General features: G+C 37.9%; 5 protein-coding genes across 6 annotated transcripts; 3 read left to right on the forward strand and 2 right to left on the reverse strand.

Moving 5' to 3' along the window:
* Window positions 1–610: 610 nt before the first annotated feature.
* On the reverse strand, window positions 611–5,326 carry tmbim4 (transmembrane BAX inhibitor motif containing 4). Its single transcript, XM_063905803.1, has 7 exons — window positions 5,109–5,326; window positions 4,040–4,148; window positions 3,482–3,587; window positions 3,252–3,285; window positions 3,044–3,161; window positions 2,896–2,941; window positions 611–2,093 (listed from the first exon to the last, which is right to left on the reverse strand). The coding sequence occupies exons 1-7, from the start codon at window positions 5,197–5,199 to the stop codon at window positions 1,887–1,889; spliced, it is 711 nt and encodes a 236-aa protein (XP_063761873.1). The 5' UTR covers window positions 5,200–5,326; the 3' UTR covers window positions 611–1,886.
* A 1,587-nt stretch (window positions 5,327–6,913) lies between these two features.
* On the forward strand, window positions 6,914–9,332 carry LOC134879014 (beta-2-microglobulin-like). Its single transcript, XM_063905231.1, has 4 exons — window positions 6,914–7,140; window positions 8,248–8,520; window positions 8,691–8,726; window positions 8,849–9,332. Exons 1-3 carry the CDS (start codon window positions 7,077–7,079, stop codon window positions 8,702–8,704), a joined length of 351 nt encoding a protein of 116 aa, XP_063761301.1. The 5' UTR covers window positions 6,914–7,076; the 3' UTR covers window positions 8,705–8,726; window positions 8,849–9,332.
* Window positions 9,333–10,776: 1,444 nt separating this feature from the next.
* LOC134879015 (beta-2-microglobulin-like) lies at window positions 10,777–15,081 on the forward strand. Its single transcript, XM_063905232.1, has 4 exons — window positions 10,777–11,029; window positions 11,792–12,064; window positions 13,826–13,856; window positions 13,975–15,081. The coding sequence occupies exons 1-3, from the start codon at window positions 10,966–10,968 to the stop codon at window positions 13,837–13,839; spliced, it is 351 nt and encodes a 116-aa protein (XP_063761302.1). The 5' UTR covers window positions 10,777–10,965; the 3' UTR covers window positions 13,840–13,856; window positions 13,975–15,081.
* A 255-nt stretch (window positions 15,082–15,336) lies between these two features.
* Window positions 15,337–22,672, forward strand: irak3 (interleukin-1 receptor-associated kinase 3). Of its 2 annotated transcripts, XM_063905227.1 has the most exons (12): window positions 15,708–15,934; window positions 16,713–16,901; window positions 17,785–17,852; window positions 18,304–18,453; window positions 18,535–18,599; window positions 18,688–18,802; window positions 19,141–19,259; window positions 19,744–19,945; window positions 20,122–20,184; window positions 20,332–20,499; window positions 20,709–21,066; window positions 21,486–22,672. In XM_063905227.1, the coding sequence occupies exons 1-12, from the start codon at window positions 15,832–15,834 to the stop codon at window positions 21,599–21,601; spliced, it is 1,716 nt and encodes a 571-aa protein (XP_063761297.1). In that variant the 5' UTR covers window positions 15,708–15,831; the 3' UTR covers window positions 21,602–22,672. The 2 variants fall into 2 exon arrangements, with proteins under 2 accessions (XP_063761298.1, XP_063761297.1); XM_063905228.1 differs by lacking the exon at window positions 21,486–22,672 and having other exon boundaries at window positions 15,337–15,934; window positions 20,747–20,922.
* Window positions 22,488–24,496, reverse strand: cdnf (cerebral dopamine neurotrophic factor). Its single transcript, XM_063905230.1, has 4 exons — window positions 24,363–24,496; window positions 23,432–23,559; window positions 23,182–23,323; window positions 22,488–23,098 (listed from the first exon to the last, which is right to left on the reverse strand). The coding sequence occupies exons 1-4, from the start codon at window positions 24,433–24,435 to the stop codon at window positions 22,926–22,928; spliced, it is 516 nt and encodes a 171-aa protein (XP_063761300.1). The 5' UTR covers window positions 24,436–24,496; the 3' UTR covers window positions 22,488–22,925.
* Between the last annotated feature and the right edge of the window lie 228 nt (window positions 24,497–24,724).

Consider the following 24,724-nt stretch of genomic DNA (forward strand, 5'->3'; position numbering starts at 1 on the left):
CTGTGATACTAAGTTATTTTTAGCACTCTACTTGCTGTAACGATGTACATTTCCCCTATGTGGGGCGAATAAAGGTATTCTGATTCCGTGAATATTCTTTACTAATGTTTAATTATTTACATTTTGTGTCCTGATTTATCAATGGGTACCTTTTTTTAAGTTTTAAATGTTTTACTTTACCAATGTACATTTTGTCTATGTTCTAATGATGTTATGGGGTATTGCATTCATTGTAACTCTCGTGAGAATACAAATTCAGGTTTGTTATTTTAAATATTTTAAGAGATTCACCCTCATCCAGATATTATTTTCTTTACTTCGACAACAAAGCTAGGTATAACCCTCCATTGACAGTCACAGCAAGTCTCTTCAACTCACTTAAATCAGCTGGTACAGTATATCCTTTACATTATTTTAAAGAATAAGGTAATCATCTGGCAAGTCATCTGCAGGGTTTTTAAAAATAGTGACTTAAGTCATAATTCAGAAGTTCATTGTTTCTGCTGTTGATTTATAGGACACCATTAGAATATATAGGTTTAAACAGACAAAACGCAAGAAAAACACAAAAATAAATGGAAACAAATCAACATATTCAACACAGCTAGGATACTTTTCCCCCATACTTTTTCCCATTTGGAAAATACGGCACTTTTTATTTTCACATCACTGTGACAGCTCCATACAGAATGTTAAACAGCAGAGTTTGTAGCAGGGCAAAAAAGAAAGCAGTTATTCATTTTAAAACACTATCAACATTAAGACATAAATCTGCTGTTAGTCCAGTACAAAACCAAGTGTCGATTACATCCCATTCAAGACATGCACAACTGTAGTTTGAAACATCTTCCATAAATTACAGTTTTATATCTTCATAATATTTATCTATTGCCCAATTCTTCTGATTACATGGAGGTACAGAATTGTGTAGTATTTCTCTAAATCCTTCAAATTTGCCTCTTAACTAAATACAGTACTAAACTGTACACTGTTACATTTACAATATTAAAATATGTACAGTCAGAGATAAATTAATAAACCCAGGAATGCACTGTAGTAAACTGAATATACAATGTGTCATCTTCATGCTGAATATGTAACAACATTAACACGTAGTTTAAATTCAGTTTGAGAAAATATGTAATGATAGACATGAAACCCCTCTGCAAAACTTACTGAAAATAAATGCACTCTAAATTTGTTACAGCGTCCACTAATGCCCCTTTATGGCAAAATATGTTTCTATCATCTGTGATTCACTCTTACAGCACAAAACCTGTCCAGGTCAAGGTGTATGTATCACACTCATGTATAGTTTATAGTATATATCTCAATATTTTAACAGAAAAGCCAGGTGATATATATTAATCCTATTGTCAACAAACCCATGAAAAAGATAACTCTAATGCTGGCTTTCTATGTGCAATATAGGTGCATTATGCTTAAACTGTGTATTAATCCAGCTGTGAAAATAATCCCTAACTAATGTAATATTTCCCCGTTTGAGTAACGCTTGCTGAAGTGAATAGTGTTAAAAACTCAAAGTGAGCTGCAAATAGGCCAGGCGGGGGTGCTAGTGGGCTTTATATCAAATCAGGTAATGCACATTTACTGTAAGCACCCTTCTGATATTATGTGTATATTTTTGGTTGCAGACGTAACAAAACTTCACCGATATAGATCTACTTAACTGAATATGAAAAGCCGGATTAGCTATAATAAGACTAACAGAGGAATGTAATGCAGACGCCTTCAAATAATTCACCAAGCACAGACAGGTTCCCTCTTTAAAATCTAATATTTGGTCAACTTAAACAAGTTACATAAACACAATCACATAACAGGCATATCTGTGGGTTTCCAGTGAGCTGGGTAAAGTGCACTTTTCAGTGTTTCTTCATGGAATCCAGGAGACGAAGGATGTGCAGGAAGAGGTTGACGATGTCCAGGTAGAGGTTGATGGAGGCCAGGATGTGCTCCTCGGGGGAGAGCTGCTTCATCAGCAGGTGGGTGTCGTAGATGATGAAGCCGCAGAAGACCAGAGCGCCGGCTCCAGCCATGATCAGCTCAACGCTGTCGCTGTTGAAGAAGAACTGCAGGGAGCACAGAGTCAGCATGAAGAGGGGGAGCAACATGGACTGGCTATTTGTGAGACAGCGTTCTTCAGTATATGGCCTCAAGTAGTTGGATAACCCTGAACTACAGCTTCCACTCTTAGGCTGGGCAATTAATAAAAAAATGGTACCAAATTTGACAATCATGATTCTTTTCTCTTTTAGTACCCAAGCACTATTGGTGGAACTAGGCAGCAGAACACTTTGAAGATGAGGTAAAGACATCTAGTCAACATGAGACAGGATATAGTAAACCTAAATGTAAATACTGGGAGTAATAGAGGGGATCAGCTTCCTTTGTATTGTGTGGGGGGTGTGCAGGTAAGAGGTAATGTGGTGGCGCTCCGGTCAAGTGTTCAGATTAAATTACATTGCATTAACAGTAGTGAAAGTAGCAGTGCAAGTGCAGTATGAGGTTTATTCAGAGGCAAACTGCAGTAAAAACACACACCTTAGGTAAATATGTAGACTCCTGAGCGTGTATCATATTTAGTGTCTGTTTTTGTGTGCAAGGCTACTTTCTATCTTTTTTTTTGCTTTGCTTTGCTTAACTCTATATATATCTTTTCTTAGTTTTTGTGTGTCTATATTTGTTCTTATTTATTTGTATACTTCTTGTTTTTCTCTGTTTTGCTTATTTGTTTCCCCTGTTGGATCACTCTTTACTTTAGCAACATGCCGACAACTCCCTCAGTGCATTATTTTTTCTGAATGCAAGCTTCTTCTAGCCTCTCTTTGATTTTTTAAAATACTAAATAGATTACACATTGATGTCACTTACCCTCATGAAGCTTGCAATGATAAGAATCCACAGGCAGGCAAACAGTCTGTAAGGAAGAGAACAGATCAAACACAGTTCAGACACTCAGAGGCTCCCTCTGGAGGAGGGATACTGCAGGTAAAACAACCGAGCAGCAGCCGTGACTCACCCTGCGCCCATTTTGCTAAAGTCTCTCTTGGACTGGAAGGTGTAAACTGTCAGTCCAGCAAACACGGCACATGTCAGGAACAAGGCTTGCAGTACAATAGAGTATTCGTAGAAAGTCACTGTGGAAAGAAAAACCCTGCTATGAGACAATCTCAAAACAGGCTAAAAAGATGGAAACTGACAGAATCATAAAATAAATAAAAACGTACCAGCTGTGGCCACAGAAATGGCTTCCAGCAGAGTCTGAAAAGAAGACACAATAAGTGAAACTCACACGCTAACCAGAGTTATAATAACCTGCTAATGTAAAGATTCACGTCTATCAGCAGCTAATCTACCATCACAAAACGAAACGTTTAAACACATGAAAAGTCTACACACAGCCTACAGAACTAAAACAATTAACTACTTTAAAGACTGATATTCTAAAAAGGCTTACAAACACAGCCAGCAGGTAGAGGTTCACAGGATGTTTGTGTCTGTACACGGCCAGGGCCACCAGTATAACCAGAGAGCCTAGAGCCGAAACCAGAACCACAGCAGGACTGGGGAGGAAACAAAATCAGTCAGAAAAACACCAGCTTCATACATACACACTGCACGATATACATTATACATTTAAACCTTCTGATCACAGCACAAGTCGTGTGTGATATTTGACTATACATGTGTGCCGTAAATAAGGGAATATGTGGTTTTTTCAGTGTGAAATTATCTTTCATAATGTACCAGGTATGCATTTGGATATTGTTGTATAATAGCCTACTTAGCAACTAACTTTGTTTTGTTTGTCATTGTTGTCACCGAAAGAAAGCAATAGAAAGAATAGTTTTCTCTTGAGATTATCTGAATTAAAGCAAACAAATAAATATTCACTTTTGTGGGACAAAAAACTATGGATATAGAACTGCATGTAAGAAAAGCCCATGATTCCCTAGTCTTTCATGGGTCCAAAACATGTCATTTTTCATCTTTACATATAGCAGACCATCCTCACCTGGTGTGGACAAAGTCCTTGATGGTTTGAGAGAACATGAAGAGGGCAGAGGTGGCTGTGGTCAGAATAATCTGCATGCTCAGCAGGGTGTACACCTTCCTCAGGAAGTCTGTTCAACAAATACAACAATTTAGGAACAGTAATACAGAAACAACTCGTTTTTTTTAAACCAGAAAACACTTTTTATGTAACTATGAGTAAATACCACCAGATGTGAAGCACTATTAATAGCTTGATATGTTTTAAGACCTGTAAGTAAATGGTATCGTTACGGTCGGTAATGTGTGGTTCCTTCAAGCCGACCACATCAGGTGATAATTATCTTCCATTTTGACAAAGCCTTTAGTAAGAGCTAGCTTCAGATCATTCCCGATGTTCATCCTCCTGGTTCCTACATTTTATTGTATTTTATTGTCTTTAGTTGCAACTTAATTCATTTGTATTTTACACTCTATTGTTTACAATGTTGTTTGCTTATGTAAAGTCCACTGAGACATTGGGCTATATACATTTATTTTTGATTTGATCAACTTTGATAAATGCTAACAACATTGTCACTGTAATGATTTTTGCTAACCATAAGCAAACGTTAGAAAATAACACTTTTATTGATCCTAAATGAGGAACATTGTTAGTTACAGACCCATGTTTGGACAAAGGCTTTGCATATCATTTAAATAAACAAACATAAACATCTTAAAATTAAAACTAAACTAAAAAGTTAGATATATAGACGTTGACCGTAAAAAAATCAAATCTGTAGACTGTCTGACAAATAAACACTTACTATGAAGGACCACATTACAGCCAGTAGTAGGATAAGTAGGATATTATTTACATTAAGTGCGCAAGGAATGGCATATACATTAAATATAAATGTAAAATGTACATTATGACGAAAATAACCAGGATGTTTTTAGAGGAAAACGTGCAGAATGTTGGATCCCGAGGTAATATATGGCTGTTACCATAGCCATAATAGCTATTTCCACAGTACGTAATGTAAGCTAGCGTTAGCTGGCGAGGCTAGGTGATGTCAACACCACGGCCCAAACATTATGTCACTTACCCATCCGTATCTGGACACTGGCTGTTGCGACATTCGTGCCATAGTTAAAGTCGTCTTCAATAGACGTCCTGGGGTATTTTTCGGTGCTCATTATGCTACTCTAACGTTTTCTCAGCTAGATAAAGAAAGGTAGCTTCTGTGGATTCAGGAGAAGAGAAGACGGAAACACTGGGGTTAAAGAGGCTGCGCAGAAGTGACGTCAACGAACTGAGTGAAACAAAATCAAGCCCTTTTTGCTCAGCAAACTTTATTGACAATAACAATGAACATTGCTGTAAAGCGAATTGTTAATAATATAACACAGTTTGAGGTTGGGCAACACCGGGATAACACATTACATTTACTATCAATGATTATTAATTGTTTTACGGAATACAGTGTTTTAAAGTAAACGAGTTAAGTTAAGAGTGTGACTCAAAACAGGTTTTACCACTCAGCAGGGTGAGATAAGGGCCTTGCTCAAATACAACAACCTCTGCAATAAAAACAAAATGGCCAGGTAAGCACCTTGACACATTATGGAGTGTCAAATAACCACAAAAAATAGAAAAAACAAAGCTTAGTTTTACAAAAATCCCAAGAAAATGCCATTACACTTTCATTTGAAAACATTTAAATGCCTATCGTGATTACTTATTGTTCAAGACATTTAAATGATTTGTAAAGATAATACATTTGTGTTACTTGTGATTTGATATTGGTGTGTATTTTAAACAAACACATTTTGATTCCGAGAAACACTCCTATCCAAACATTTTTTGATGTTTGATTTCAGTTTCTCTTTGGACAATGAAAAAATCACGTGTTAGGCAGGGGAAAACCAAAACCATAAAAACATGACACATTAACAAAGCTTGAAATAACAAGTTTCACATGCTCAGAGCTAGAACCTTTTTACTTATTTTCATGCGTTCAAATACAGGTCGTTTCAGGTGATTGTTAAAAGGGATGATGGTAGAATGAGGATTTGAGTTACTCATACTTCATTTAGGGAGGCAGACACAAGATCACACAGGGTCAATTATTACTTTTGACCTCACAAAACAAGCATAACTGATAACATATTTGAAAAATACTTATTTTTATAAATGTCCCAATTTAAATTATTTTTAGGCCACAATACTTCAACGCCATCTATGTCACTTAGTTTACTGAAATGACTGTTACTCATTTTTAAGCCATGGTTGTTTACTTATGTGTGCTTTGCTCTTTTATTATTTCATGTGTCTTTTGTTTAACCTGCTATTCAACTGTAAATGTCCCCGCTGTGGGACTAATAAAGGATGTCTGACTCTGATAGCAACCATTGTTGGTTTCAGCACTCTGGTTATTTAATTAGAAAGTATAAATACAATATATAGCACTGAGGTTAAATAACAAAAGTATTAGCAACAAAAACTACCTAAAGTACCAAAAGTAAAGTAGCACTTATTCTGTACAACGCCCATTCCGAAAAATACTGTATCTACAATATTATTGGATTATTATTGTTGATTCAGTGTTATCACTCAAATGGGACCGGTGTCAGAGGAGGAGCTGAATACTTGACTGAATACTGCCTTGTAATTTAGGGATTTCACTCAAATTTAATTCAGCACAAAATAATGCATGATATCTAATATGATGAACATATTTGTATTTGTAATCTTCTTTAAGCTACAGGAATAAAGTACTTCTATTCATATTTTTTAAACAAACGTAAGCAGCAGAAGGTAGCGAATATCTTCTTTAGGGAGTTACCACAAAACTCCCCTGTCCATAAAGAACCAAACCTGGTTAGATATAGTTTCCCTGGCAACAGTGCAATGTAAATTAATGATTGGTTGTGGTCCTGTAGTGGGCAGTCTTAGAGCGCTCGATAAATGGCAAGCTGAATACTTTCGCTTTACAGTACAGTGGAGAAGGCACACGACATTGTCTTAGGCTGTTGAGTTTTTATTAAACTACAAAAGAAGAATCGTCTCAAAAATGAAGCTCCTCTTGTGTGTAGCAGCTCTTGTAGCTGTCACATTTGCACAGGATACCAAACACAGTAAGTACTAATTGTTTTGAGGCTGTAACTTAAATCTTGTTCTTTTACTGTAAAATACCATAAACTGTATCTCAAGTAAGTCATCTTTGAAAGCTAATCAGGATATATAATTTTCCACAAAGAATAAAAGCTAATAAGGATATACTATTTAGTATAAAAAATACAAGCTAATACGGATATACTATTAATAAACAGAATGCAAGCAAACAGAAAGGTGTATATTTTATATTTCGAACCTGCTTCTTAAATATCTCCAGAAGCTGGAATAAGAGTCAAGTGCAAAAGAGAAATATTGTAAATGTATGTCATTTTTTTTCGACGGAATTTCCCCTCAACAATCCGAATTAAGTTTCGATTTCCTGTAATATCAGCTAGGCTATGAATGCGCCCTCCACTGGTTTTATACAGGCACAGGATTCACAAACAAAACTCCGAGGGGGAAATTCCAAATCATGTCTAAAACCTCACATAGTTCCCATGAGAAAAATACTGATAACATATGTGTTTATAGACAGAGGATAACACTTTATAACATTTATTTTATCTTTTTTTTTTGGTGAGTCACCATGATGAATTGTTTCATTATTGTTTTCCCTATTTTTGAGTGCCTTTTGTTTCTTATTTGTCCTTTAGTGTCCCACCAGTAAGCATTTTTACATTATTAATGGCTCCTCAACAATCTACATGACATATATCAATGATATTTCAAGTGATGAAATGTGTGTATATTGTAAGAAAAGAACAACACAAAAATCATTTTAATTTTCTTGTTATTTTTTCCTGCACCACAACAACTCACATTTTTGAAGTGAAGTCCTCTCAGTTTTTTTATTATTATTGTTTCAGTTTTGACAGTTTGACAGCCGTGTTTGTTATCGGTGGGAATCTTCTGCTTTGCTTTCTTTTAGACTTTGATAAATACATGGCAAAAAATGTATATACAAACAATAACATTATATTTTAGATAATAACAATTCAAATGTGTTTTATTTGTTTTACCTTAACTTTTTTACCTTTTAACATCAAACTGTTTTCATTTTGGTAGTGATTATCACTGAGATTAGAGAATATAGCTTGGCTTAACTTCCGTCTCTTTGTTGCCTCTAGCTGCACCCAAGGTCCAGGTGTACAGCTATGGCCCAGCAGAGTTCGGGAAGGATAACACCCTGATCTGCCATGTGAGCGGCTTCCACCCCCCAGACATCACGATCGAGGTGATGAAGGATGATGAGGAACTCCGCAACGCCAAGCAGACTGACCTGGCCTTCAAGAAGAACTGGCACTTCCACCTGACCAAGAGCGTGCCCTTCACACCCCAGAAAGGAGAAAAGTACACCTGCAAGGTCACTCATGGTCCGACGGTGAAACACTATGCCTGGGGTGAGTGAGGTTTAGCGAAATTGTGTGTAAAAAATAGTTATAAATAAATGTAAATGTCCAACCTTTTTAAGTTAAGTGTAAATCATATTTATTGTAAGTTTCCTTGGATAAAAGCATCAGCTGAATTAAATGTAATGTGTTGTATGTATGTGCTTTTTCTTTTCTGATAGACCCTAACATGTAAGTCTCATCGAAGGCCCAGATTGGTGAGTTCTTTATTTTACAGCTTTCAAGTCATGCTTCTCAACCAGGAGTGCAACATTTGATTGTTAAACGTTGCTTTGTTGTTATTTTCTGCTGTATGACGCTGTGATGTCATTTTCTCCAGAGTGATGCCGGATTGTTTGGCCCCGTCTGCAGCAGCATTTATTCTTCACATCTCCAATCAGCTGAATCATAGTTTTTGTCAACTTTCTCTTTTTTTTCCACACAAAACATAAACGTCAACATCATATCAGGGGAACTTGCACTTACAGTACTTTGGTAATGTGAGGAAATGCATGGGCTTTGGGATATTTCTTTATTTGTAATCAAGCAGTGTGTTGCTTAGAGGTCTTGCACATATTTTCCAGCCTTTGATACTGCGATGTTTTATCAACTGGAGTGATTTTGTTTGTGTACAATAATGGCAAACTGTAATGAATTCAACATTAACCCAAATGAGGCAATCAAATAGCAATTGTTGAGATAAAAGTTAAAAGGGTGTTTTTCTTTTCCTGGACCACATAAAGGTGTGATGTACAATTTGGATTTTTCTTTTATGAAAGGTGCGTTTTAATGCCCTCTTCTAAATAAAAGCCTCTTTAAACCCCCTCGATTTCTTCCTTTTTATGCAAACCTCTTCAATGTATACTTTTATCATAGTGATATTGATAGATATGTTATCTATGTTGTGGCTTAATGAAGTAGAAAAAAGTAGCAGTCTGTGGGACAAAGAAGGAACTAAATGTATAGGTAGGTATTTAAAATCAGCCACAAATCATTTTCCTTCTCTTTTGGCTCCATTTGACCATTTCTGCTGACCATATGAAGAAATGTGTATGAGTAAATACATGTATGTATGCTGCATGGCTTTGTATTATAATATCCAAAGAATCAAGTTACCTAATCCAGTTAGTGAGTATCACAAGGGATAATTAAGATCATGTGATGACATTGGACATATTATTTATGACATAATAATAATAATAATAACTTCAACTTATATAGCGCCTTTCATGGTACCCGAGGTCGCTTTACAAATAGGGAGGGGAAAAGGGGAGTGGGGGTTAGGGATCAAAGGACTTAGTGCAGAGAAATGTTTTGAGGTGCTTTTTGAACATGGGCAGGGATTGAGCAGAGCGGACTTGGAGTGGTAGACTGTTCCAGAGTGTGGGAGCATTGGCAGAGAAGACCCTGTCCCCAAAAATGATGATGACAGTTTCAGTGACTATAAAGACACTGGGCAACTATAGTGCAAGTGAACATACATTTCTTAGAGATGTTTTATGTAGGGCCTGTACTAAAAAAAAACAGGTGACCAAAAACAATAAGATATTTTTTTATTTTGTGTGTGTGAACTTACTTCCTTAATAGGCCTTTCTCTCAGGTGTAGCCTACACAAGTTATGGTTGAATTCTATTTAGCTGCTTAACACGTAACACCTGGGGTTTTTTATAGTCAGACTGGTGCTTTGAGAAAGCCTATCACACAAATAATATATAAGAAAGTAGCTTTTATGATGACATCAGGTGAAATGACAGCATAGATAATAACAAGCTACTAAAATATTGTTTTACTTCGTGCTTTACTTTGAAAGTAAGTGTAGTTTATAAGTGTATGAATACATATTTTATTTGTAGTATCTATTTTACTGGAATAATTAATATTCTGTCGATGTCGTGTATCATGAATGGGCTTTAACGTGCATTTCATTGTGCAACCCTAGGTTCTGTTGTATATTAGCAAAAAATGAACCTTAAGCAACTTTAGATAGTCCCGATTCCGACTGCTTTGAATCCCTTTTTTTTAAAATGACAACTATGACAACATACAATCATTCGTATATTTGTGTGAGGGAAAACAGATATAGGACTACTGATAAACTACAATACAGTGTTAAATATTAGGCTCTAGCATAACGCACACAAACAAACATGAGTGACTTACTGGTGAAACTCATGAAACTGCGCCACAGAGAGCAACGTGTCGTGGAAAATTCTGCCTAGTGATAAATCGTCTCGATTATTCTATTGGTGGACGAGTTCTGAGGCTATTTGATATTTTCACCGAAGCACACCGAAGCTGGTTCAGTGGGCGGAGTCACAGCCTCCCCACCATTTCACTTAGTCACAACTGCCGAGAATAAGACATTTTTACTTTCGTTTTTGCCTCGCAAGTAGTTTTATTTGGCCAAACATACGATTCCTTTTCAGTGGGCTCCTAAAAACCACTGAAGGTGAAATCATGAAGATAATACTTGGAGTTCTCGTCGGGCTGCTCTGTGTCCTCCCTTCAAAAGCGAAAGAATGTAAGTAATATAAGATACAGTGGGATACTTGTTTATGTAAAGCGACCTTGGGTACCATGAAAGGCGCTATATAAGTTTGAGTTATTATTATTATTGTTATTATTATTATCATTATCATTATTATTATCATTATTATTATTATTGTTGTTATTATTGTTATTATTATTATGTACGGATGGCCTATAAATGGCGCTTTGTTATAACACGGAAATGGCAGAAGGATCAAGTTGCCTTTTCAATGTAACAATATATTTAATGTAACTGCTTTGTTTACTTTGTATTTCCTTTACTTAAATGTAAAAACAAAAGGGCCAAAGGAAAAGCTACCATATGTACGTTAAGTTAAAACTTTGAGGAGTGCAGTATGTCAGAACAATTGGGTTCAAAGGTCATGCTGATCTTTTCGAAGACACGGTAATGTTAAACATAGTAAGCAGTGACTAGACGAAAAACTAAGCCTTCCACACCATAACATAGTTCAAACTAATAAAATCATAATTTTGAATACTACAGCACAACATTTTAATGTAATATTATTGGGAAGGGGGCAGAAACTATAATGTATTGAATAGAACTTGAAGTCACTGTATTGGGTTGGTTGAAAGCAATAATATTAAGTTTCAATTGCTTCAACTTGAAACATTGCTTTCAACTAACCTTTAACAGTTATGTGAAATTTGTTGACATAGTAGATTTATTTAAAGTCAACGTTTCAGTTTGTTCAGTGTATATATGTGTGAACGTTTTTCTGTTCTTTGGTAGCTGCACCCAAGGTGCAGTTCTACAGCAGAGACCCAGGATATGTGGGGAAAGAAAACACCCTCATCTGTCATGTGAGTGGCTTCCACCCACCAGAACTCTCCATTAAAGTGCTCAGAAATGGATTTGAGCTCCCCGAATCCAAACAGAGTGACCTGGCCTTTGAGGAGAACTGGCACTATCACCTAACAAAACACGTGCCTTTCACCCCATCTCCAAGCGACACTTACACCTGCATTGTGACTCACCTTGGAACACCCAAGGAATACACCTGGGGTATGTCTCTATCCACCTCCATTTATTACAGTGTTATGTTTACTGTGTGGGTACAGTCGTTAAAAGAAAATTATTGATTCACACATTAGCCACTTCATAATTATACTATATAGTTTACTAAGCAACATTTATGTGAGCCACAACAACCTATAGTCAGAAACAAATTATTGATACTAGTTGAAATGTACAGTTTAAATCAATAATAACAATGTATTGATTTTTGTTTGTTTTTAAAACCTGCTATACAGTAAGGATTAGGGCCCTTTCATAGTCTACGCAAGCTACGCGAACGCATCGAGCTACACAAGGAGGGTTTGACGCATACTTGTGTAGCAAAATGTGTAGTCCAGATTTTTGTAACGCGACGCAAGCGCGACTGCCATTTCACGCGTTTCCGATAGGGGCGCTGATGAGAATTACTATACTGTTCTGTACTGTACTAAATCGCTATTAACAGAATAAGTACTATAGGAACCATGGCTGACAACGAGGAGCGTCGCTGTGAATTAGTTTGTGTGCACCAGCATCTTTATGACACTGCGAGCACTTCACATTCAGATAGAAACGCATTTGAAAATGCATGGATAGAAATAGCGCTGGACCTAGATATCGATGTTGATACCATAAAAAAGTGGAAGCAGATGAGGGACCGGTTCGTGCGAGCCCAGAAAAAATGGAAGCAGGCAACAAAAAGTGACGCGGGGCAGCTGAGTTTCGGCTACCCCGCTATACTTTCTCGTCTCGGTTGGCTTGCTGAGTACATCACGCTGCCGGAGATTCAGGAGAAGCAAAATTAGGCACTACTCTTCTGTAGTCACCGGAGACTCTGCTACCCCCTGTTGGATGAGCGGTGTATCGCGTCTGACAAGGCACAACGCAGCAACTGTTCTGTATGTACTAAAAATACGCGCGTGAACCTTGCGTTTACAACTGCGTCCGCGTAGCTTGCGTAGACTATCAAAGGGCCCTTAGCCTAACTTGCCCTTTTTAAAATAAACATTGACTAAATGTGAGAAATGTAACTCTTACATTGTGTAGTTGATATAGTATAATCGGAGGATGGAACCCTCTTTATTAGTCACATGTCATGCACACAGCAGAGCACACACAGTGAAATTGGAACTCTGCATTTAACCCATGCTAGTACTAGGAGCAGTGGGCAGCTATTGTGCAGCGCCTGGGGAGCAATGGGGAGGGGGGATTGGAGGTGTCCGGTGCCTTGCTCAAGGGCACCACAGCAGGGCCTAGGAGGTGAACTGGGACCTCTCCAAGTAGCAGTCCAACTTTCCAACACTACGTTTTAGTTTAAAATATATCTACTTACTAACTCGTAGAAAATAAACATTGAAATTACCAGAATTACCTGAAAAAAATCTGGTCCTATTACGCAGTGGTTTAAGTTGTAAAATAAAACCAAAATGCTCTTTACCCCAAATTTCCTGTTTCTCAACTACTGTCATGGATCATTTGAACCGTCATTTTACGACAGTGTTGCATAACAAAATGATAGCCATATCGTCTTCTTGCTGCACTCACCCACTACGTACATAACATTTCTAATAAACATCAGTTTTACTTTCTGTTTTGCTATTTCTGTTACCAACCACGTTCTAAGATCCATACCTTACCAATAAATAATACAATTTAGGAATATAAACCACTCTATCAGTTTTCTGGATGAGATGCCACTAGTACAGAATTTGTGCACTTTTTAAAATGTTGATTTTGTTCTTTAAATGTTGTTGTTTTTTCTCTGTACAGAAACAGATATGTAATCTCCAGCTTGCTCCAGGTTAGTACCTTTTCAATCTCAATGTTTGAAAATTCTAATTTTTTTATTCAATAAACAAGTAATTTATGCAGTTGATGTCAGAGTGACACTGTTTCTGTCCTTTGTTTAATAACCACAGGTCTGCTCAGTCCAAGCGACATGAAGAAGATTTGTCTATAATCTTGTTTCGTCATCAAATGAGAGTGTGCCTGCATCAGCTGTGTTTTTGTATCAGAAATGCAAAATGGCAATGAAGCTCCTTTAAGTAATTCTTGATTTGAAAGGAAGCAGCAAGCCATGACCAATCCTGGATAGTATGTTAGGGATAATATGCAGTGAGCCGTTCATTAAATTGAAAAGAAACCTCGCTCAATGACCGGCTCGCTGCATATTATCGTCCTTATTACACGGCTACTTGCTCAATGAATAATTTGACATAACATATTGATTCAAACTTGACTTAATGTGATTAGCAACATAACTTAAAATGACTGTAGCACTTATCGAGGTTTTTCTGCCTCGTAACGGTTCAGATCTGGTAAAATGTTCTTGTTCAGAGCATCCTTAGCAATGTTCTGTTATAAAGAAAGGAAGAACCGCTAAACACCCAAATTGACCAATCGGAATTACGTATTTTACTGAGCCGTACTTTCACAATAAATAAGGTAGAGGGGAAATGATCTCAGAGGAAACTATTTACACTGATTATTGGAGATGCACAAGCCTTCCTGTGTGTGTTTGATGCTTGCTATAAGGGCTTAAAAAAATTCTCATGGTATCTCATGAATTATCTGGTGCACTTTTTATTTTGTGAAGTGTAAGTAGTGATTACTCTTTCTTGAGTTTACAACAGCGTGTGTCTTTATTATAAGTACAAAACAATGCATGATCCTTTATTTTCCATGTTCGTGTAGCTAAAGTAAATGTCAGTTTGACATACAGCTCTGGAAAAAATGAAGAGACAACTCCAAATGTTTCTTTAATCTCAGGCTCAACATGTATGGCAGCCATTCCACTGTCTGTTGAATTCCAACACAGAGAAATGATGTCAGTAGTTTATAGAATACAATAAACAAAAAATAATAATAATTGAACTCAAAGACACACCTATAAATAGTAAAACCAGAGAAACTGATTAGGCTGCTGTTGTCTTTTAATCTTTTCCAGTGCTGTAATTCACTTGTTCCTCTGTAAATGTATATTATACAATATGGTTGATTTAATAAAAATGTCCATGATATTTGAATTCATCGAGTTCTTTCACAAAAAAACATTTCACAGCAGAGATTCAAAACATGTTGGAACAGGCCTAGTGTGCTGTAATCTTTCTATAATGCAATTTAATTGTCAGTTATCACATTTATTGTCAACAAAAATAAACAAAAGATTGTGTTTGTTTATTTTTTATTTTGGGTGTGATATATAGTTGGTTTAGTTACTGTTTTTTGCACGTGTTTTTAGTTTTACTGTATAACAACAAAGTGAAAACTCAATTTCCCCTAGAGGCCGAATTAAATATGTTTTCTTCTACGTCAGTTTCTACTTTAAAAAAAAACTGTAAATGACATGCTTCTGCTTGGTGAAAACCACATAATATCAACTATGGCACGTGTGTACTTAGTCATGTGTTCTTAAAAAAATGCAAATATTTAAATAAACAAATTGTCGAATAGTTTAAAGTCTGTTGTAAACAATGCCAATGGTATTTTATGGCGAAACAGCTAAGAAGAAGGAACTAGAAATTGACCCAGCATTTACTTGTGTGTTTGATGTTGAAATGGTGTATCCCAGCGACATTGCTCGCTTATAAATACGTGTCGTGGTCTTTGAATGTGTGCAATTGTGTGCTTTTGTTCTAAGAAAGTATGAGTCTCCCGATTGAGTCAGATAATAATGACTGTAGTTCTCTACGTAACGGGCGGAGGGAGTTTCCGTATTTGAGAAACCACAGTGAAGCCATGCAGTGTCAGTGTCTGCTGTCAGTGCGGCTGTTCACATGGACCCCTCCACCTACCTCTACGATGTCCCCCCGGTTATAATCGAAAGGTTCTGTAGAATCATGGACAGTGGAGATGACAGGTTTGGGTGGCGTGTACTAGGTGAGGATCTACTTTTTCATGGTTAAAGATGGGATGATTTTAAAGGAGATACGGGCTCGCCGCAGCCACATAAAACATCGATTCATTGCTGTCTGAAAGTAACAGGAACGTTTCTCTGATTATAACATACTGTTTGATAGTTTATTCTTTAGCAATGTCTATCACAAATATACAGAGGAGGAAGAAGTACTCTTGTACTTGAGTAAAAGTACAAGAATGTAGGAATAATCTGTTACAAGTCCTGAAGTGCCAATGTACCTCAAGTAAAAAGAAACTATAAGCATCAAACTGTAATTAAAGTACGAAAAGTAAAAGAACTCCATATGCAAATTGGCCCATTTGAGAATAACGCATCATATGTTTTGTTTCTAATTATTGATGCATTCATGTGTTTATCACAGCTGGTAAATGCGGACATACAGTTGAAAAATCAGAGTAAAGTACAAGCATCTCAGAATTGTACTCAGTTACAATACTTGAGTAATTGTACGTTACACCACTGCCAATGTATGATCAATAACAAATACGTCAATCCATTTTGGGCAATGTCGACAAAGCAGCCATTGTTTTTATGTTCTTTAAATAATAATGAGGAAGTTAAGATATGCTCGCATTTGGTTGGTTTTCATTGTGGCATATTACTATACAATACACACATTGCGTAATATGTAAAAATCAGAGGTGGATGAACCTGTATCCTTATTTGTTTTAAAACACAGTATTCATCTGTGAGCTTGATTTGATATATGTTATGCCCCTCCACTTTGTGGGTCTCCAGCTGTCCAAGTTGTCCCCAGCTTGTTAGAAGTCCGTATGTTGGAGCGTGTGGAGGCGGCGGGTCGGAGCCCCACCAGGGAGCTGCTGTGGTCCTGGGCTCAGGAGAACTCACGAGTGCAGGACCTGCTCAACCTGCTGAAAGACATGGGCCACCTCAGGGCCCTGCAGCTCTTCAAAAGTCAAGCCCAAGGTCAGTAAAAAACAATTAAAGGCACGATCATTTATTTTGTCTGATCTACATGGTGCAATATTTCTGGTACTCTATTGAGCAGATTGTATGTGTCTGCAATAGATATGTTGACAGAATAAACCAGGAGAGAGAGAGCCGGAGAGATGCACACACCTTGCAGAGGGTTCAAATAGTTTACAGTATAGCCATCTGGACAAACATAAACTACAAGTGCTACACTTAATGGTGCATTTAGACTGAAAAAAACCAAATAAACACTTCAAGGGAAACGAGTAATTTAGCTGGGAAGTCAATATAAAAAGGTGGGTACAATAGGAAAGGGTCCTTTTTTAGCCTGCTGTCCAGGGAGCCCTGTTTTCAGAGAGTTGAAATAACTTAATATTCTTCGGTGTTTGAGCGCTAGCCAATAGAAGCAGGAGTGTTACATAGTGAGGTCCCTATGCAAGTAAACAAAGGAGTCAAATGGAGGCGTTTCAGGCATGGAGGGAGTGTGTGGGAAAGAAACTCCGTTGTCTATGCAGACCATTTTTTACATGCAAAAAAACCTATACAACACTCCGCAGGATAGGGAAATAACCCGAAAAGCTCTAGCTGCATCATCAATGAAGAGGAAGGATTCTAGGTTACATCATAAGTTCCGTTTCACTACATTATATTTGCTTTAGTTGTTGCAAATATTGTGGTGGCTTTAATTATTGTCAATCCATAAATGCGTATCCCTAGGGGGAACATACAGTGTTTGAGGGAACTAACATTAAAAGGGGAAATGAAAAGCCCTTTCTCAATTCCTGTTTGTGGTGCATGCATTATATAGGCAAACCAGTTATCCAGTTATCAAAAAATATATCTTTAATTTACTATTTGGACAATATGTCTGTTTCAGAGTCGCCTGTGCCCAGCAGCAATCAACATGCAGCGTCCAAAGGGCCGATGTCAGCATCTAAAGAGAAGGTAGAATTGTTTGTTCACTTGTTTAAAATGGTACATATTTAATATAACCTTTAAACATTCAAATATTATCTTTGGTTCAAGAAGCTGTCATAAATGTACTCTCTTTTAGCCACTTTTCTACTGTATACTTTTCAGATCTTCAGGTCATTTTAAGTGTTTTTCTTCTGTGGTTTTTCTTATGTAGTCCTTTTGTTTGGGAGAAGAGACTTTTTGTGGGAAATTCAGCTTCCTGTAAGAATCCCCCTGAACAGAAGCTGAATGCAACATTGATTGAGTAAACAACAGCTCCCTTGATCCCACGCTACTTCACAAAGCCACCATACTCTGTCTTTTGTTTCGGTTTTGATGACCTAGTGGTAGAAAAATACATGTCGTGCCTTTAAGCCTTCAGCCTGCATTACCTAGAAATAAGGAAAGAAATGACTATTTTATTTGTATTTTCTCTTATAAGGGATCCTTCTCACCAGTGGTCACTTTCCAAGACATCATAGAAGTTACCAGACATTTTCATCCGGACATGAGAATTGCAGAGGGCCACTTCTCTGATATCTACAGAGCACAGATGGGAGATCAAATGATCGCAGTTAAGCTTTTTAAACAGGTGATTGTTGATTCTAACACTCTGACATCTTGCTGTTCAACCCTTCCCTAGATTCATGCATTCCTTATCCATTTTCTTCAGGTAAAAGTGCAGTCATGGAAAAACCTCTGGGATGTCTTCAGAAAAGAAATGGAAACTGATGTTCTGTATGTAACATCTCTCAAAATACATTCCTTTATTTTTCTGATAGAGTATTTGTTTTTTAATTAATCGATTTGTGGTGATGTGTTACAGGTACCAACATCCAAACATCCTAGAATTGCTGAGCTGTGCTTCTGATGAGGACCGCTACTGTGTGGTCTATCCTTACCTCCCTAATGGATCGCTCTTCCACAGACTACACCATCAGGTACGTTTTTTACTTATCAACATTTGTTTGCCTACTGCAATACGTCCATTAGCAAGTGTGTATGTCTGTGTGTAACAAAACCACAGAAAAACAGGAAGTGAACATGTAACCATGGTTGCATTAAACGGTTATGAACGTGACCTCATACAGATAAGGTCAAAGACTGGTTACTGAACAGATTTTAAAATCAGCAGATGGATTTATTAGCATTTTTGAAATGATGTCACTGATTGTGTCAGAGACTGCCTAAAAGAGGACGGTACCCACGGAGTTAATGTACATTTACTTGAAAGCATATTTTTGTTTTGTATCTAAAATTGTATGTTGTCTTTGTCCAGGATGGAGAGCCCCCTCTGTCCTGGCAAGAGCGCCTCAACATCATTAAAGGAACTGCAAAGGCCTTGCATCACCTCCATACAGCCCAGCCCTGCGCAGTGATCTGTGGCAACATCTCCAGGTACAACTCCTGCTCACTCCACTTCTCGCTGTTGTCATTATTTCATTTACAGGATGAACCATTACTTCAAGTCTAGAAAGAAGCAATCAGAAATGTAATTGTCATACCAGGCCAGAACGGAATGGTGACATCTTGTTTAAGGTAGACCGAGAAGATGGCATTGCAATTTCTCCTTAGACAAAAAAACCAATGGGTTTCTTCCATTGGATTTTGGAATATTAAAGAAAATAAGATCTATTGCTAACACACGTTTATGATACTTACATGTTTTGTTCAGCAGGATCATCTCCACATACTGTTTAAACACCCTTTTATAATAGTTGAAGCCTAAATGCAATTGCCAAAGTAAATAGCTAACGTTATGCTTTAAACAAACATGACAGTCGCATGAATTCATGTCACCACGCTTGGCTAAAGGCCCTCCGTATTTGCAAATCAATCTTTGGTCACAGTTTTTTAAGAGCATTTTTTCCTTTCTGCACAGTACAAACATACTATTGGATGATACTCTGCAGCCCAAGGTGTCTGACTTCGGGTTGGCTCGCCTCCGTCCTGATTCATCCAGTCAGCTCTGTACCATCACACTGGATACAAAGTCCCTCAGCAACCTTGGATACCTTTCTGAGGACTACATCCGAGACAGAAGCAAGCTCTCCTCTAGCTTGGATGTGTACAGCTTTGGAATGGTGTTTGTAACTAAATAATATAAGCGCTCTTCAACCTGTTCGTAAACTAGGTTGTTGCATACACATCCATTGTTATACTCTCATGTATTTGTTGCGACTGTAGTGAAAATAGGACTATGATTTCCGATAGAAACGTTATGATTTATTGCCATTCATTCCAGTTTGCATACTTTCAGGTTATAATGGAAACCATGACAGGACGGAAGGTCAAAGAGGAAGTACATAAACAAAAACCACTGGTGAGTCCACCGTGAAGGTGGAATAGAAAATTCATGGGTTAGGATTTTCTATGACCTTTTTAGCCCTCAAAATCCATCTTGACGTCTTACAACAGTCAGTGTTTGCAGTATGCGTTAACCTCCTACTCTCTGTGTCTGCTCTATCAGAGAGATCTGCTGATAACGGAGGTGGAGGACAGTGGTGGGGTAGACTCTTGTCTACAGTTTTTGGATGTGGCGGCAGGTCAGTGGCCCACTGCCATAGCCCTCGGCCTGCTGCGTCTGGCCCTGGACTGCACGGCGAGTCGCCACCGCTGCAGACCAAACATTGAAACCGTGAGCAATCAAGAATACATTTTTGCTTTAGGAGCAGTTTAAATAACAAAATAAGCTCAAAGGGCCACATGCTAACTTTTAGTGCTTTCCACTTAGTTTCATGGTCTTATTCATGCTGCTAGAATAACTTAATTAGGGTTTGGTCAGATACATTTGGACACTCTTAGTCAGTTACTGAAAAAACAGACTGTATTCTTTACCGTTTTCAGGTTGTTATGTCATTGAGCAAGCTGCTTCCTCCACCTAGCTGCCTCCCTGAGGACCAACCCCACAGCCTGGATGGCGGAAACCCCCTTAAAACTGAGATGAGCCTTTTATCCTCCATACCAGTAGAGCAAGATGAGCAGCACAGCCTGTCTGGTTCTCTAACACAGCCAGGGCCTAGTGAATACAGCCAATCGGAGGTGACGTATTTGAGCGACGTTGTGGGGGTGGCTTCTGGTGAGGCGTCAACAGACCTGTACACCAGCTGGCCTGTACAGTGCAGTTGCCATGCTGAGACAGGCGGTCTGCCCTGTGAGGACTGCAGGGCCAATGGCTTCACCCCCAACCACACTGACAGCCCGAGTAAGTGTTCATAGGATCCAAATTACAGATGCCGAATATGTAACTTTTTGATAACCAAACCAACATGTGATCACATTTTATTATCTATAATGTTCTCAGAGTGGTAAGGCTACTCTACCACGTGCTTCCTTAAAGGCTTTCATAAGGAATTACCAAGTGGTCCACAACCTACCGGTGGAAAAGGCCAATAGGGAAGTGCCTTAAACCTGCAATAACCAACTATAGTCCAATAACCAATGGGTGATGTCACAATGATTATGTTTACTTCCTTTATACAGTCTATGGGAAATACCCAAAATACTTTACCTGGGTGTGCCATCTTGCCAAGAACATTAAAAACAGCCTTAGATATAAATACTATGTATTATGTAATTTGTTATTGTATTAAAAGTAATCCGTAGCTGTGTTGTGTGTTTCAGCTAGCTCTATTGCAGTGGAAAACCCAGCCAAGGAGAGACTGAGGAACAAACTGAGTCTTTATAACAAGGGCTTGATTCACTCTGGGGAACTGTTCTCTGAGACAGGATTGCAGTAGAGTTAGGACTTGGGAACATCATCAACATCAAATCTTAAGCTTGACTTTCATTTCATGTGGATCTCTGGGAAGAAATCTAGTTAACACTGGTTATCTGACCTTCTAATAGTACTGTTCTGTTATGAGTCTGAAAAAAGCATTAAGTTTAATGTTTTAGAAAATATAATACATGTTCTTGTTTCTTGTTAGCATTACAGAAATATAATGTATTCATGGAATATACATTTCCCTATGTGTATCTATTTAGGCCGTGTTCACTTTAAAGATCACACGGTTCTAAATGTCCAATCACGTACCACTATGTCGTGTAGTTCAGCAGTTCAGAAGTAAACTCATTCCCGTCAAGCGGATTCCAGCCATCTATTTGAGTTGTTAATGCTTCACATTTCAGAACAATCTGTCGACGTCTTGTGTCTGTCATAGCATCGTTGGTATGTATTCGTGAGATTGTAGAGTTTCATCATTGTTTTGGACGAAAATGTAAAGTTTGTAAAGTGTGAATGCTACGTCTCACGTGTCTGCGCGAAAGATGGTATGACCGGAATGTTAACGTGTTTCCTATAAGTATTTTCATGTGTTGGTCAAAATAAGTACAACGAAATGCAACAGTGATGATGCAAATGAGCCTTTATTCATTTAAGTTAAATAGGCGCGGTGCTAATTTGTCCTTGTCCTTGTTTGTTTGTTTGTTTCACCTTTTCTTTGTAAACGTCAATAAACCTGTGGAAGGAATAAGTAACCCTCAGAGTCTTGATGTTGGGAAAAAGTTTAGCTAGCCGTCAGGATATTACGGTAGACATATCAGGGAGGGAACAGAGCAAGTTTAATTCTGTAGTCAGAAACCTATCTGGTGGGTGATGGCTGCAACAGACGATAACATGATACCTGTATTATAAAAATAAGAATTTATTGTGGGTTTTTTTGTCATTGCATCAGTTTGAAATGTTATGGAAAAACAGTGTATAATCTTTCATTGCATTAGAAGTTAGTAAAATGTTACATTAGGAAGTGGGGAAATGAATAACTCAATATGGTGGAGGGGAAGTGAAATAAACAGTGTAACAAAACACATTTTAATGTAAGTGATTGTAGTCAAAAGGAACAACGTCATTTTTTACAATCCATTTACATGATCGTTTGAACATGAACCTCCTGTTTATGTATTCAATTTTGTATATTATGTATTGTATGCCTCTTCTATATCAATATGCGCCTTCTATAACCATTATTGGTTACATACAAATGAATTTATTTGGGAGCACAAATTAGTAATCACTTAAATTCTGATGATATTTTGTAAAGAAGCAGAAGAAACAAATGATATTCATAGTTCCGTACTGTGAGCATGCAGCGGTCCTTTCTCCTGGATGAGGGTGACAAACTCGTGTTTCTCCAGACAGCCTCGACACTCTTCTCCCCATGAGGCTAAAATGTTCCTCAGCTCCAAGACCTTCAATCTTTTCAGCCCGTCGCTGCTCAGATCCTTCACTTGGGGCTCTGCTGACACAGAAACATGTTTGATATGGTGTCCACACACAAGTAAATGGCAAGTCTTTGTTATGCATTTGAGCACACTTTACCATATCTGAGCTCACAGATCTGCATGTCTGTGCTGCTGAGGCGTTGGCAGATCTTCTCAACTGGGACGTGAGAGGCCAGAGGTCGAGACACCGATGCTGTGACACGTGTTGCTGCATCACTACTGGCTCCTAGATAGTAACACTGGGACAGCACATAAACACACTTTTGATCAGCCAAGTACCCTCGGAATAAGGTTTATATTGGTCACTTCTGCAGCTCACTTGGGTGTCAGCCCTTTTGTGTTCTCACCAGCCTCGCCTCCTTGCCCTGGGCGACAGTGCAGGCCTGGATCAGCTCTTCCTCCACCAGTGGAGGTGTGAGTTCCCTGTGGGCCGACGTCAGACTGCCATACAGTCTGGAAAGAAAGTCCACACACACTGCACACCAGTTTATTGTTATTACGGGGGGAGCGTGCTACTAATCAATTCTGATTATTTGTGGACAAAAAAAACAGTGTATGTATGCAGTGTATGAAACTGACTCTTATGAGATACACATGAACTGTATGTTTTAACTAATGTATTGTTGTGAGTTTTACAACTATATTAAAAAAACTGGTTAATCTACTTTCATATTAAGGAAAACAATTGATTCAAAATGCACATTCAGGTGTTTATTTTACTAACTTTGTCCATTTTTTTGCTATATTTATATTGATGGAGTTATACAAAAAGATACTCAAAATTCCCTCAGTAAAAACCGGTTCCTTGAATCTGACCTTATGCAATGTTCAGATTTCTTATATGAAAAAAATAGCACATATTTAATATAATGCATAATTTAAATACAGTATATACAAAATAAAAGTATGTACCTGTAGATTAATTTCCAAGATATACTTAAACATGTGCATATTCTTACTCAAATCGTAGGTTACTAAAAATATTCAGCAAGCAATGTGTTGGTTTACTACCAACTCATGCAGTGTAGATTCTGGGAGATTTCGAAGTCTCAGATCACAATCTGTTCAACTCAGTGCAGTACTGCATAGGCGCCGATTTATGTTTCTGCCGGTGGGTGCTCTAAAAAGTTTAAAGCCCGACCCTCGACAATCTCCGTGTGTGCGGTTAAATCTCCGTGGGTGCTCGGCAATCTCCGCGGGTGCATCGGCGCCTATGCAGTACTGTGGTAAACCATAGTCATGATTGCCATAACTCTTGCTCACACCATGCTGTCTAACCTTCACAGTTTCCTGCCGCAGAAAAAGTAAACCCTGTAAAAAACAGCAGACAGACGAGGAGCAACACCGCCATGATAGCGTTTGAGTTATTATTAGCTACATGGCGTCCAGTTAAACAGTCCTCTCCCACTGTCACTGCAGCGCCAGAGAAACCAGGAGTGACGTCATCACTTTGGACTCAAATATTATAAATACCGACAGTAAAACTTCTAAACTGAACAACAGTCCTATAATAATGCCTGCTATCACTCTTCGCAGTCATTAAACCGTATTTATGTGTATTAAACTACTCAATTTTGAAATCAGGTGTTTTATTTGTAGGGTACGTTGTGCTGTTATTTTACTTAAAAAGTAAAACTTTT

This window comes from Eleginops maclovinus, chromosome 17, assembly GCF_036324505.1.
Source record: "Eleginops maclovinus isolate JMC-PN-2008 ecotype Puerto Natales chromosome 17, JC_Emac_rtc_rv5, whole genome shotgun sequence".
Lineage (NCBI taxonomy): Eukaryota > Metazoa > Chordata > Actinopteri > Perciformes > Eleginopidae > Eleginops > Eleginops maclovinus.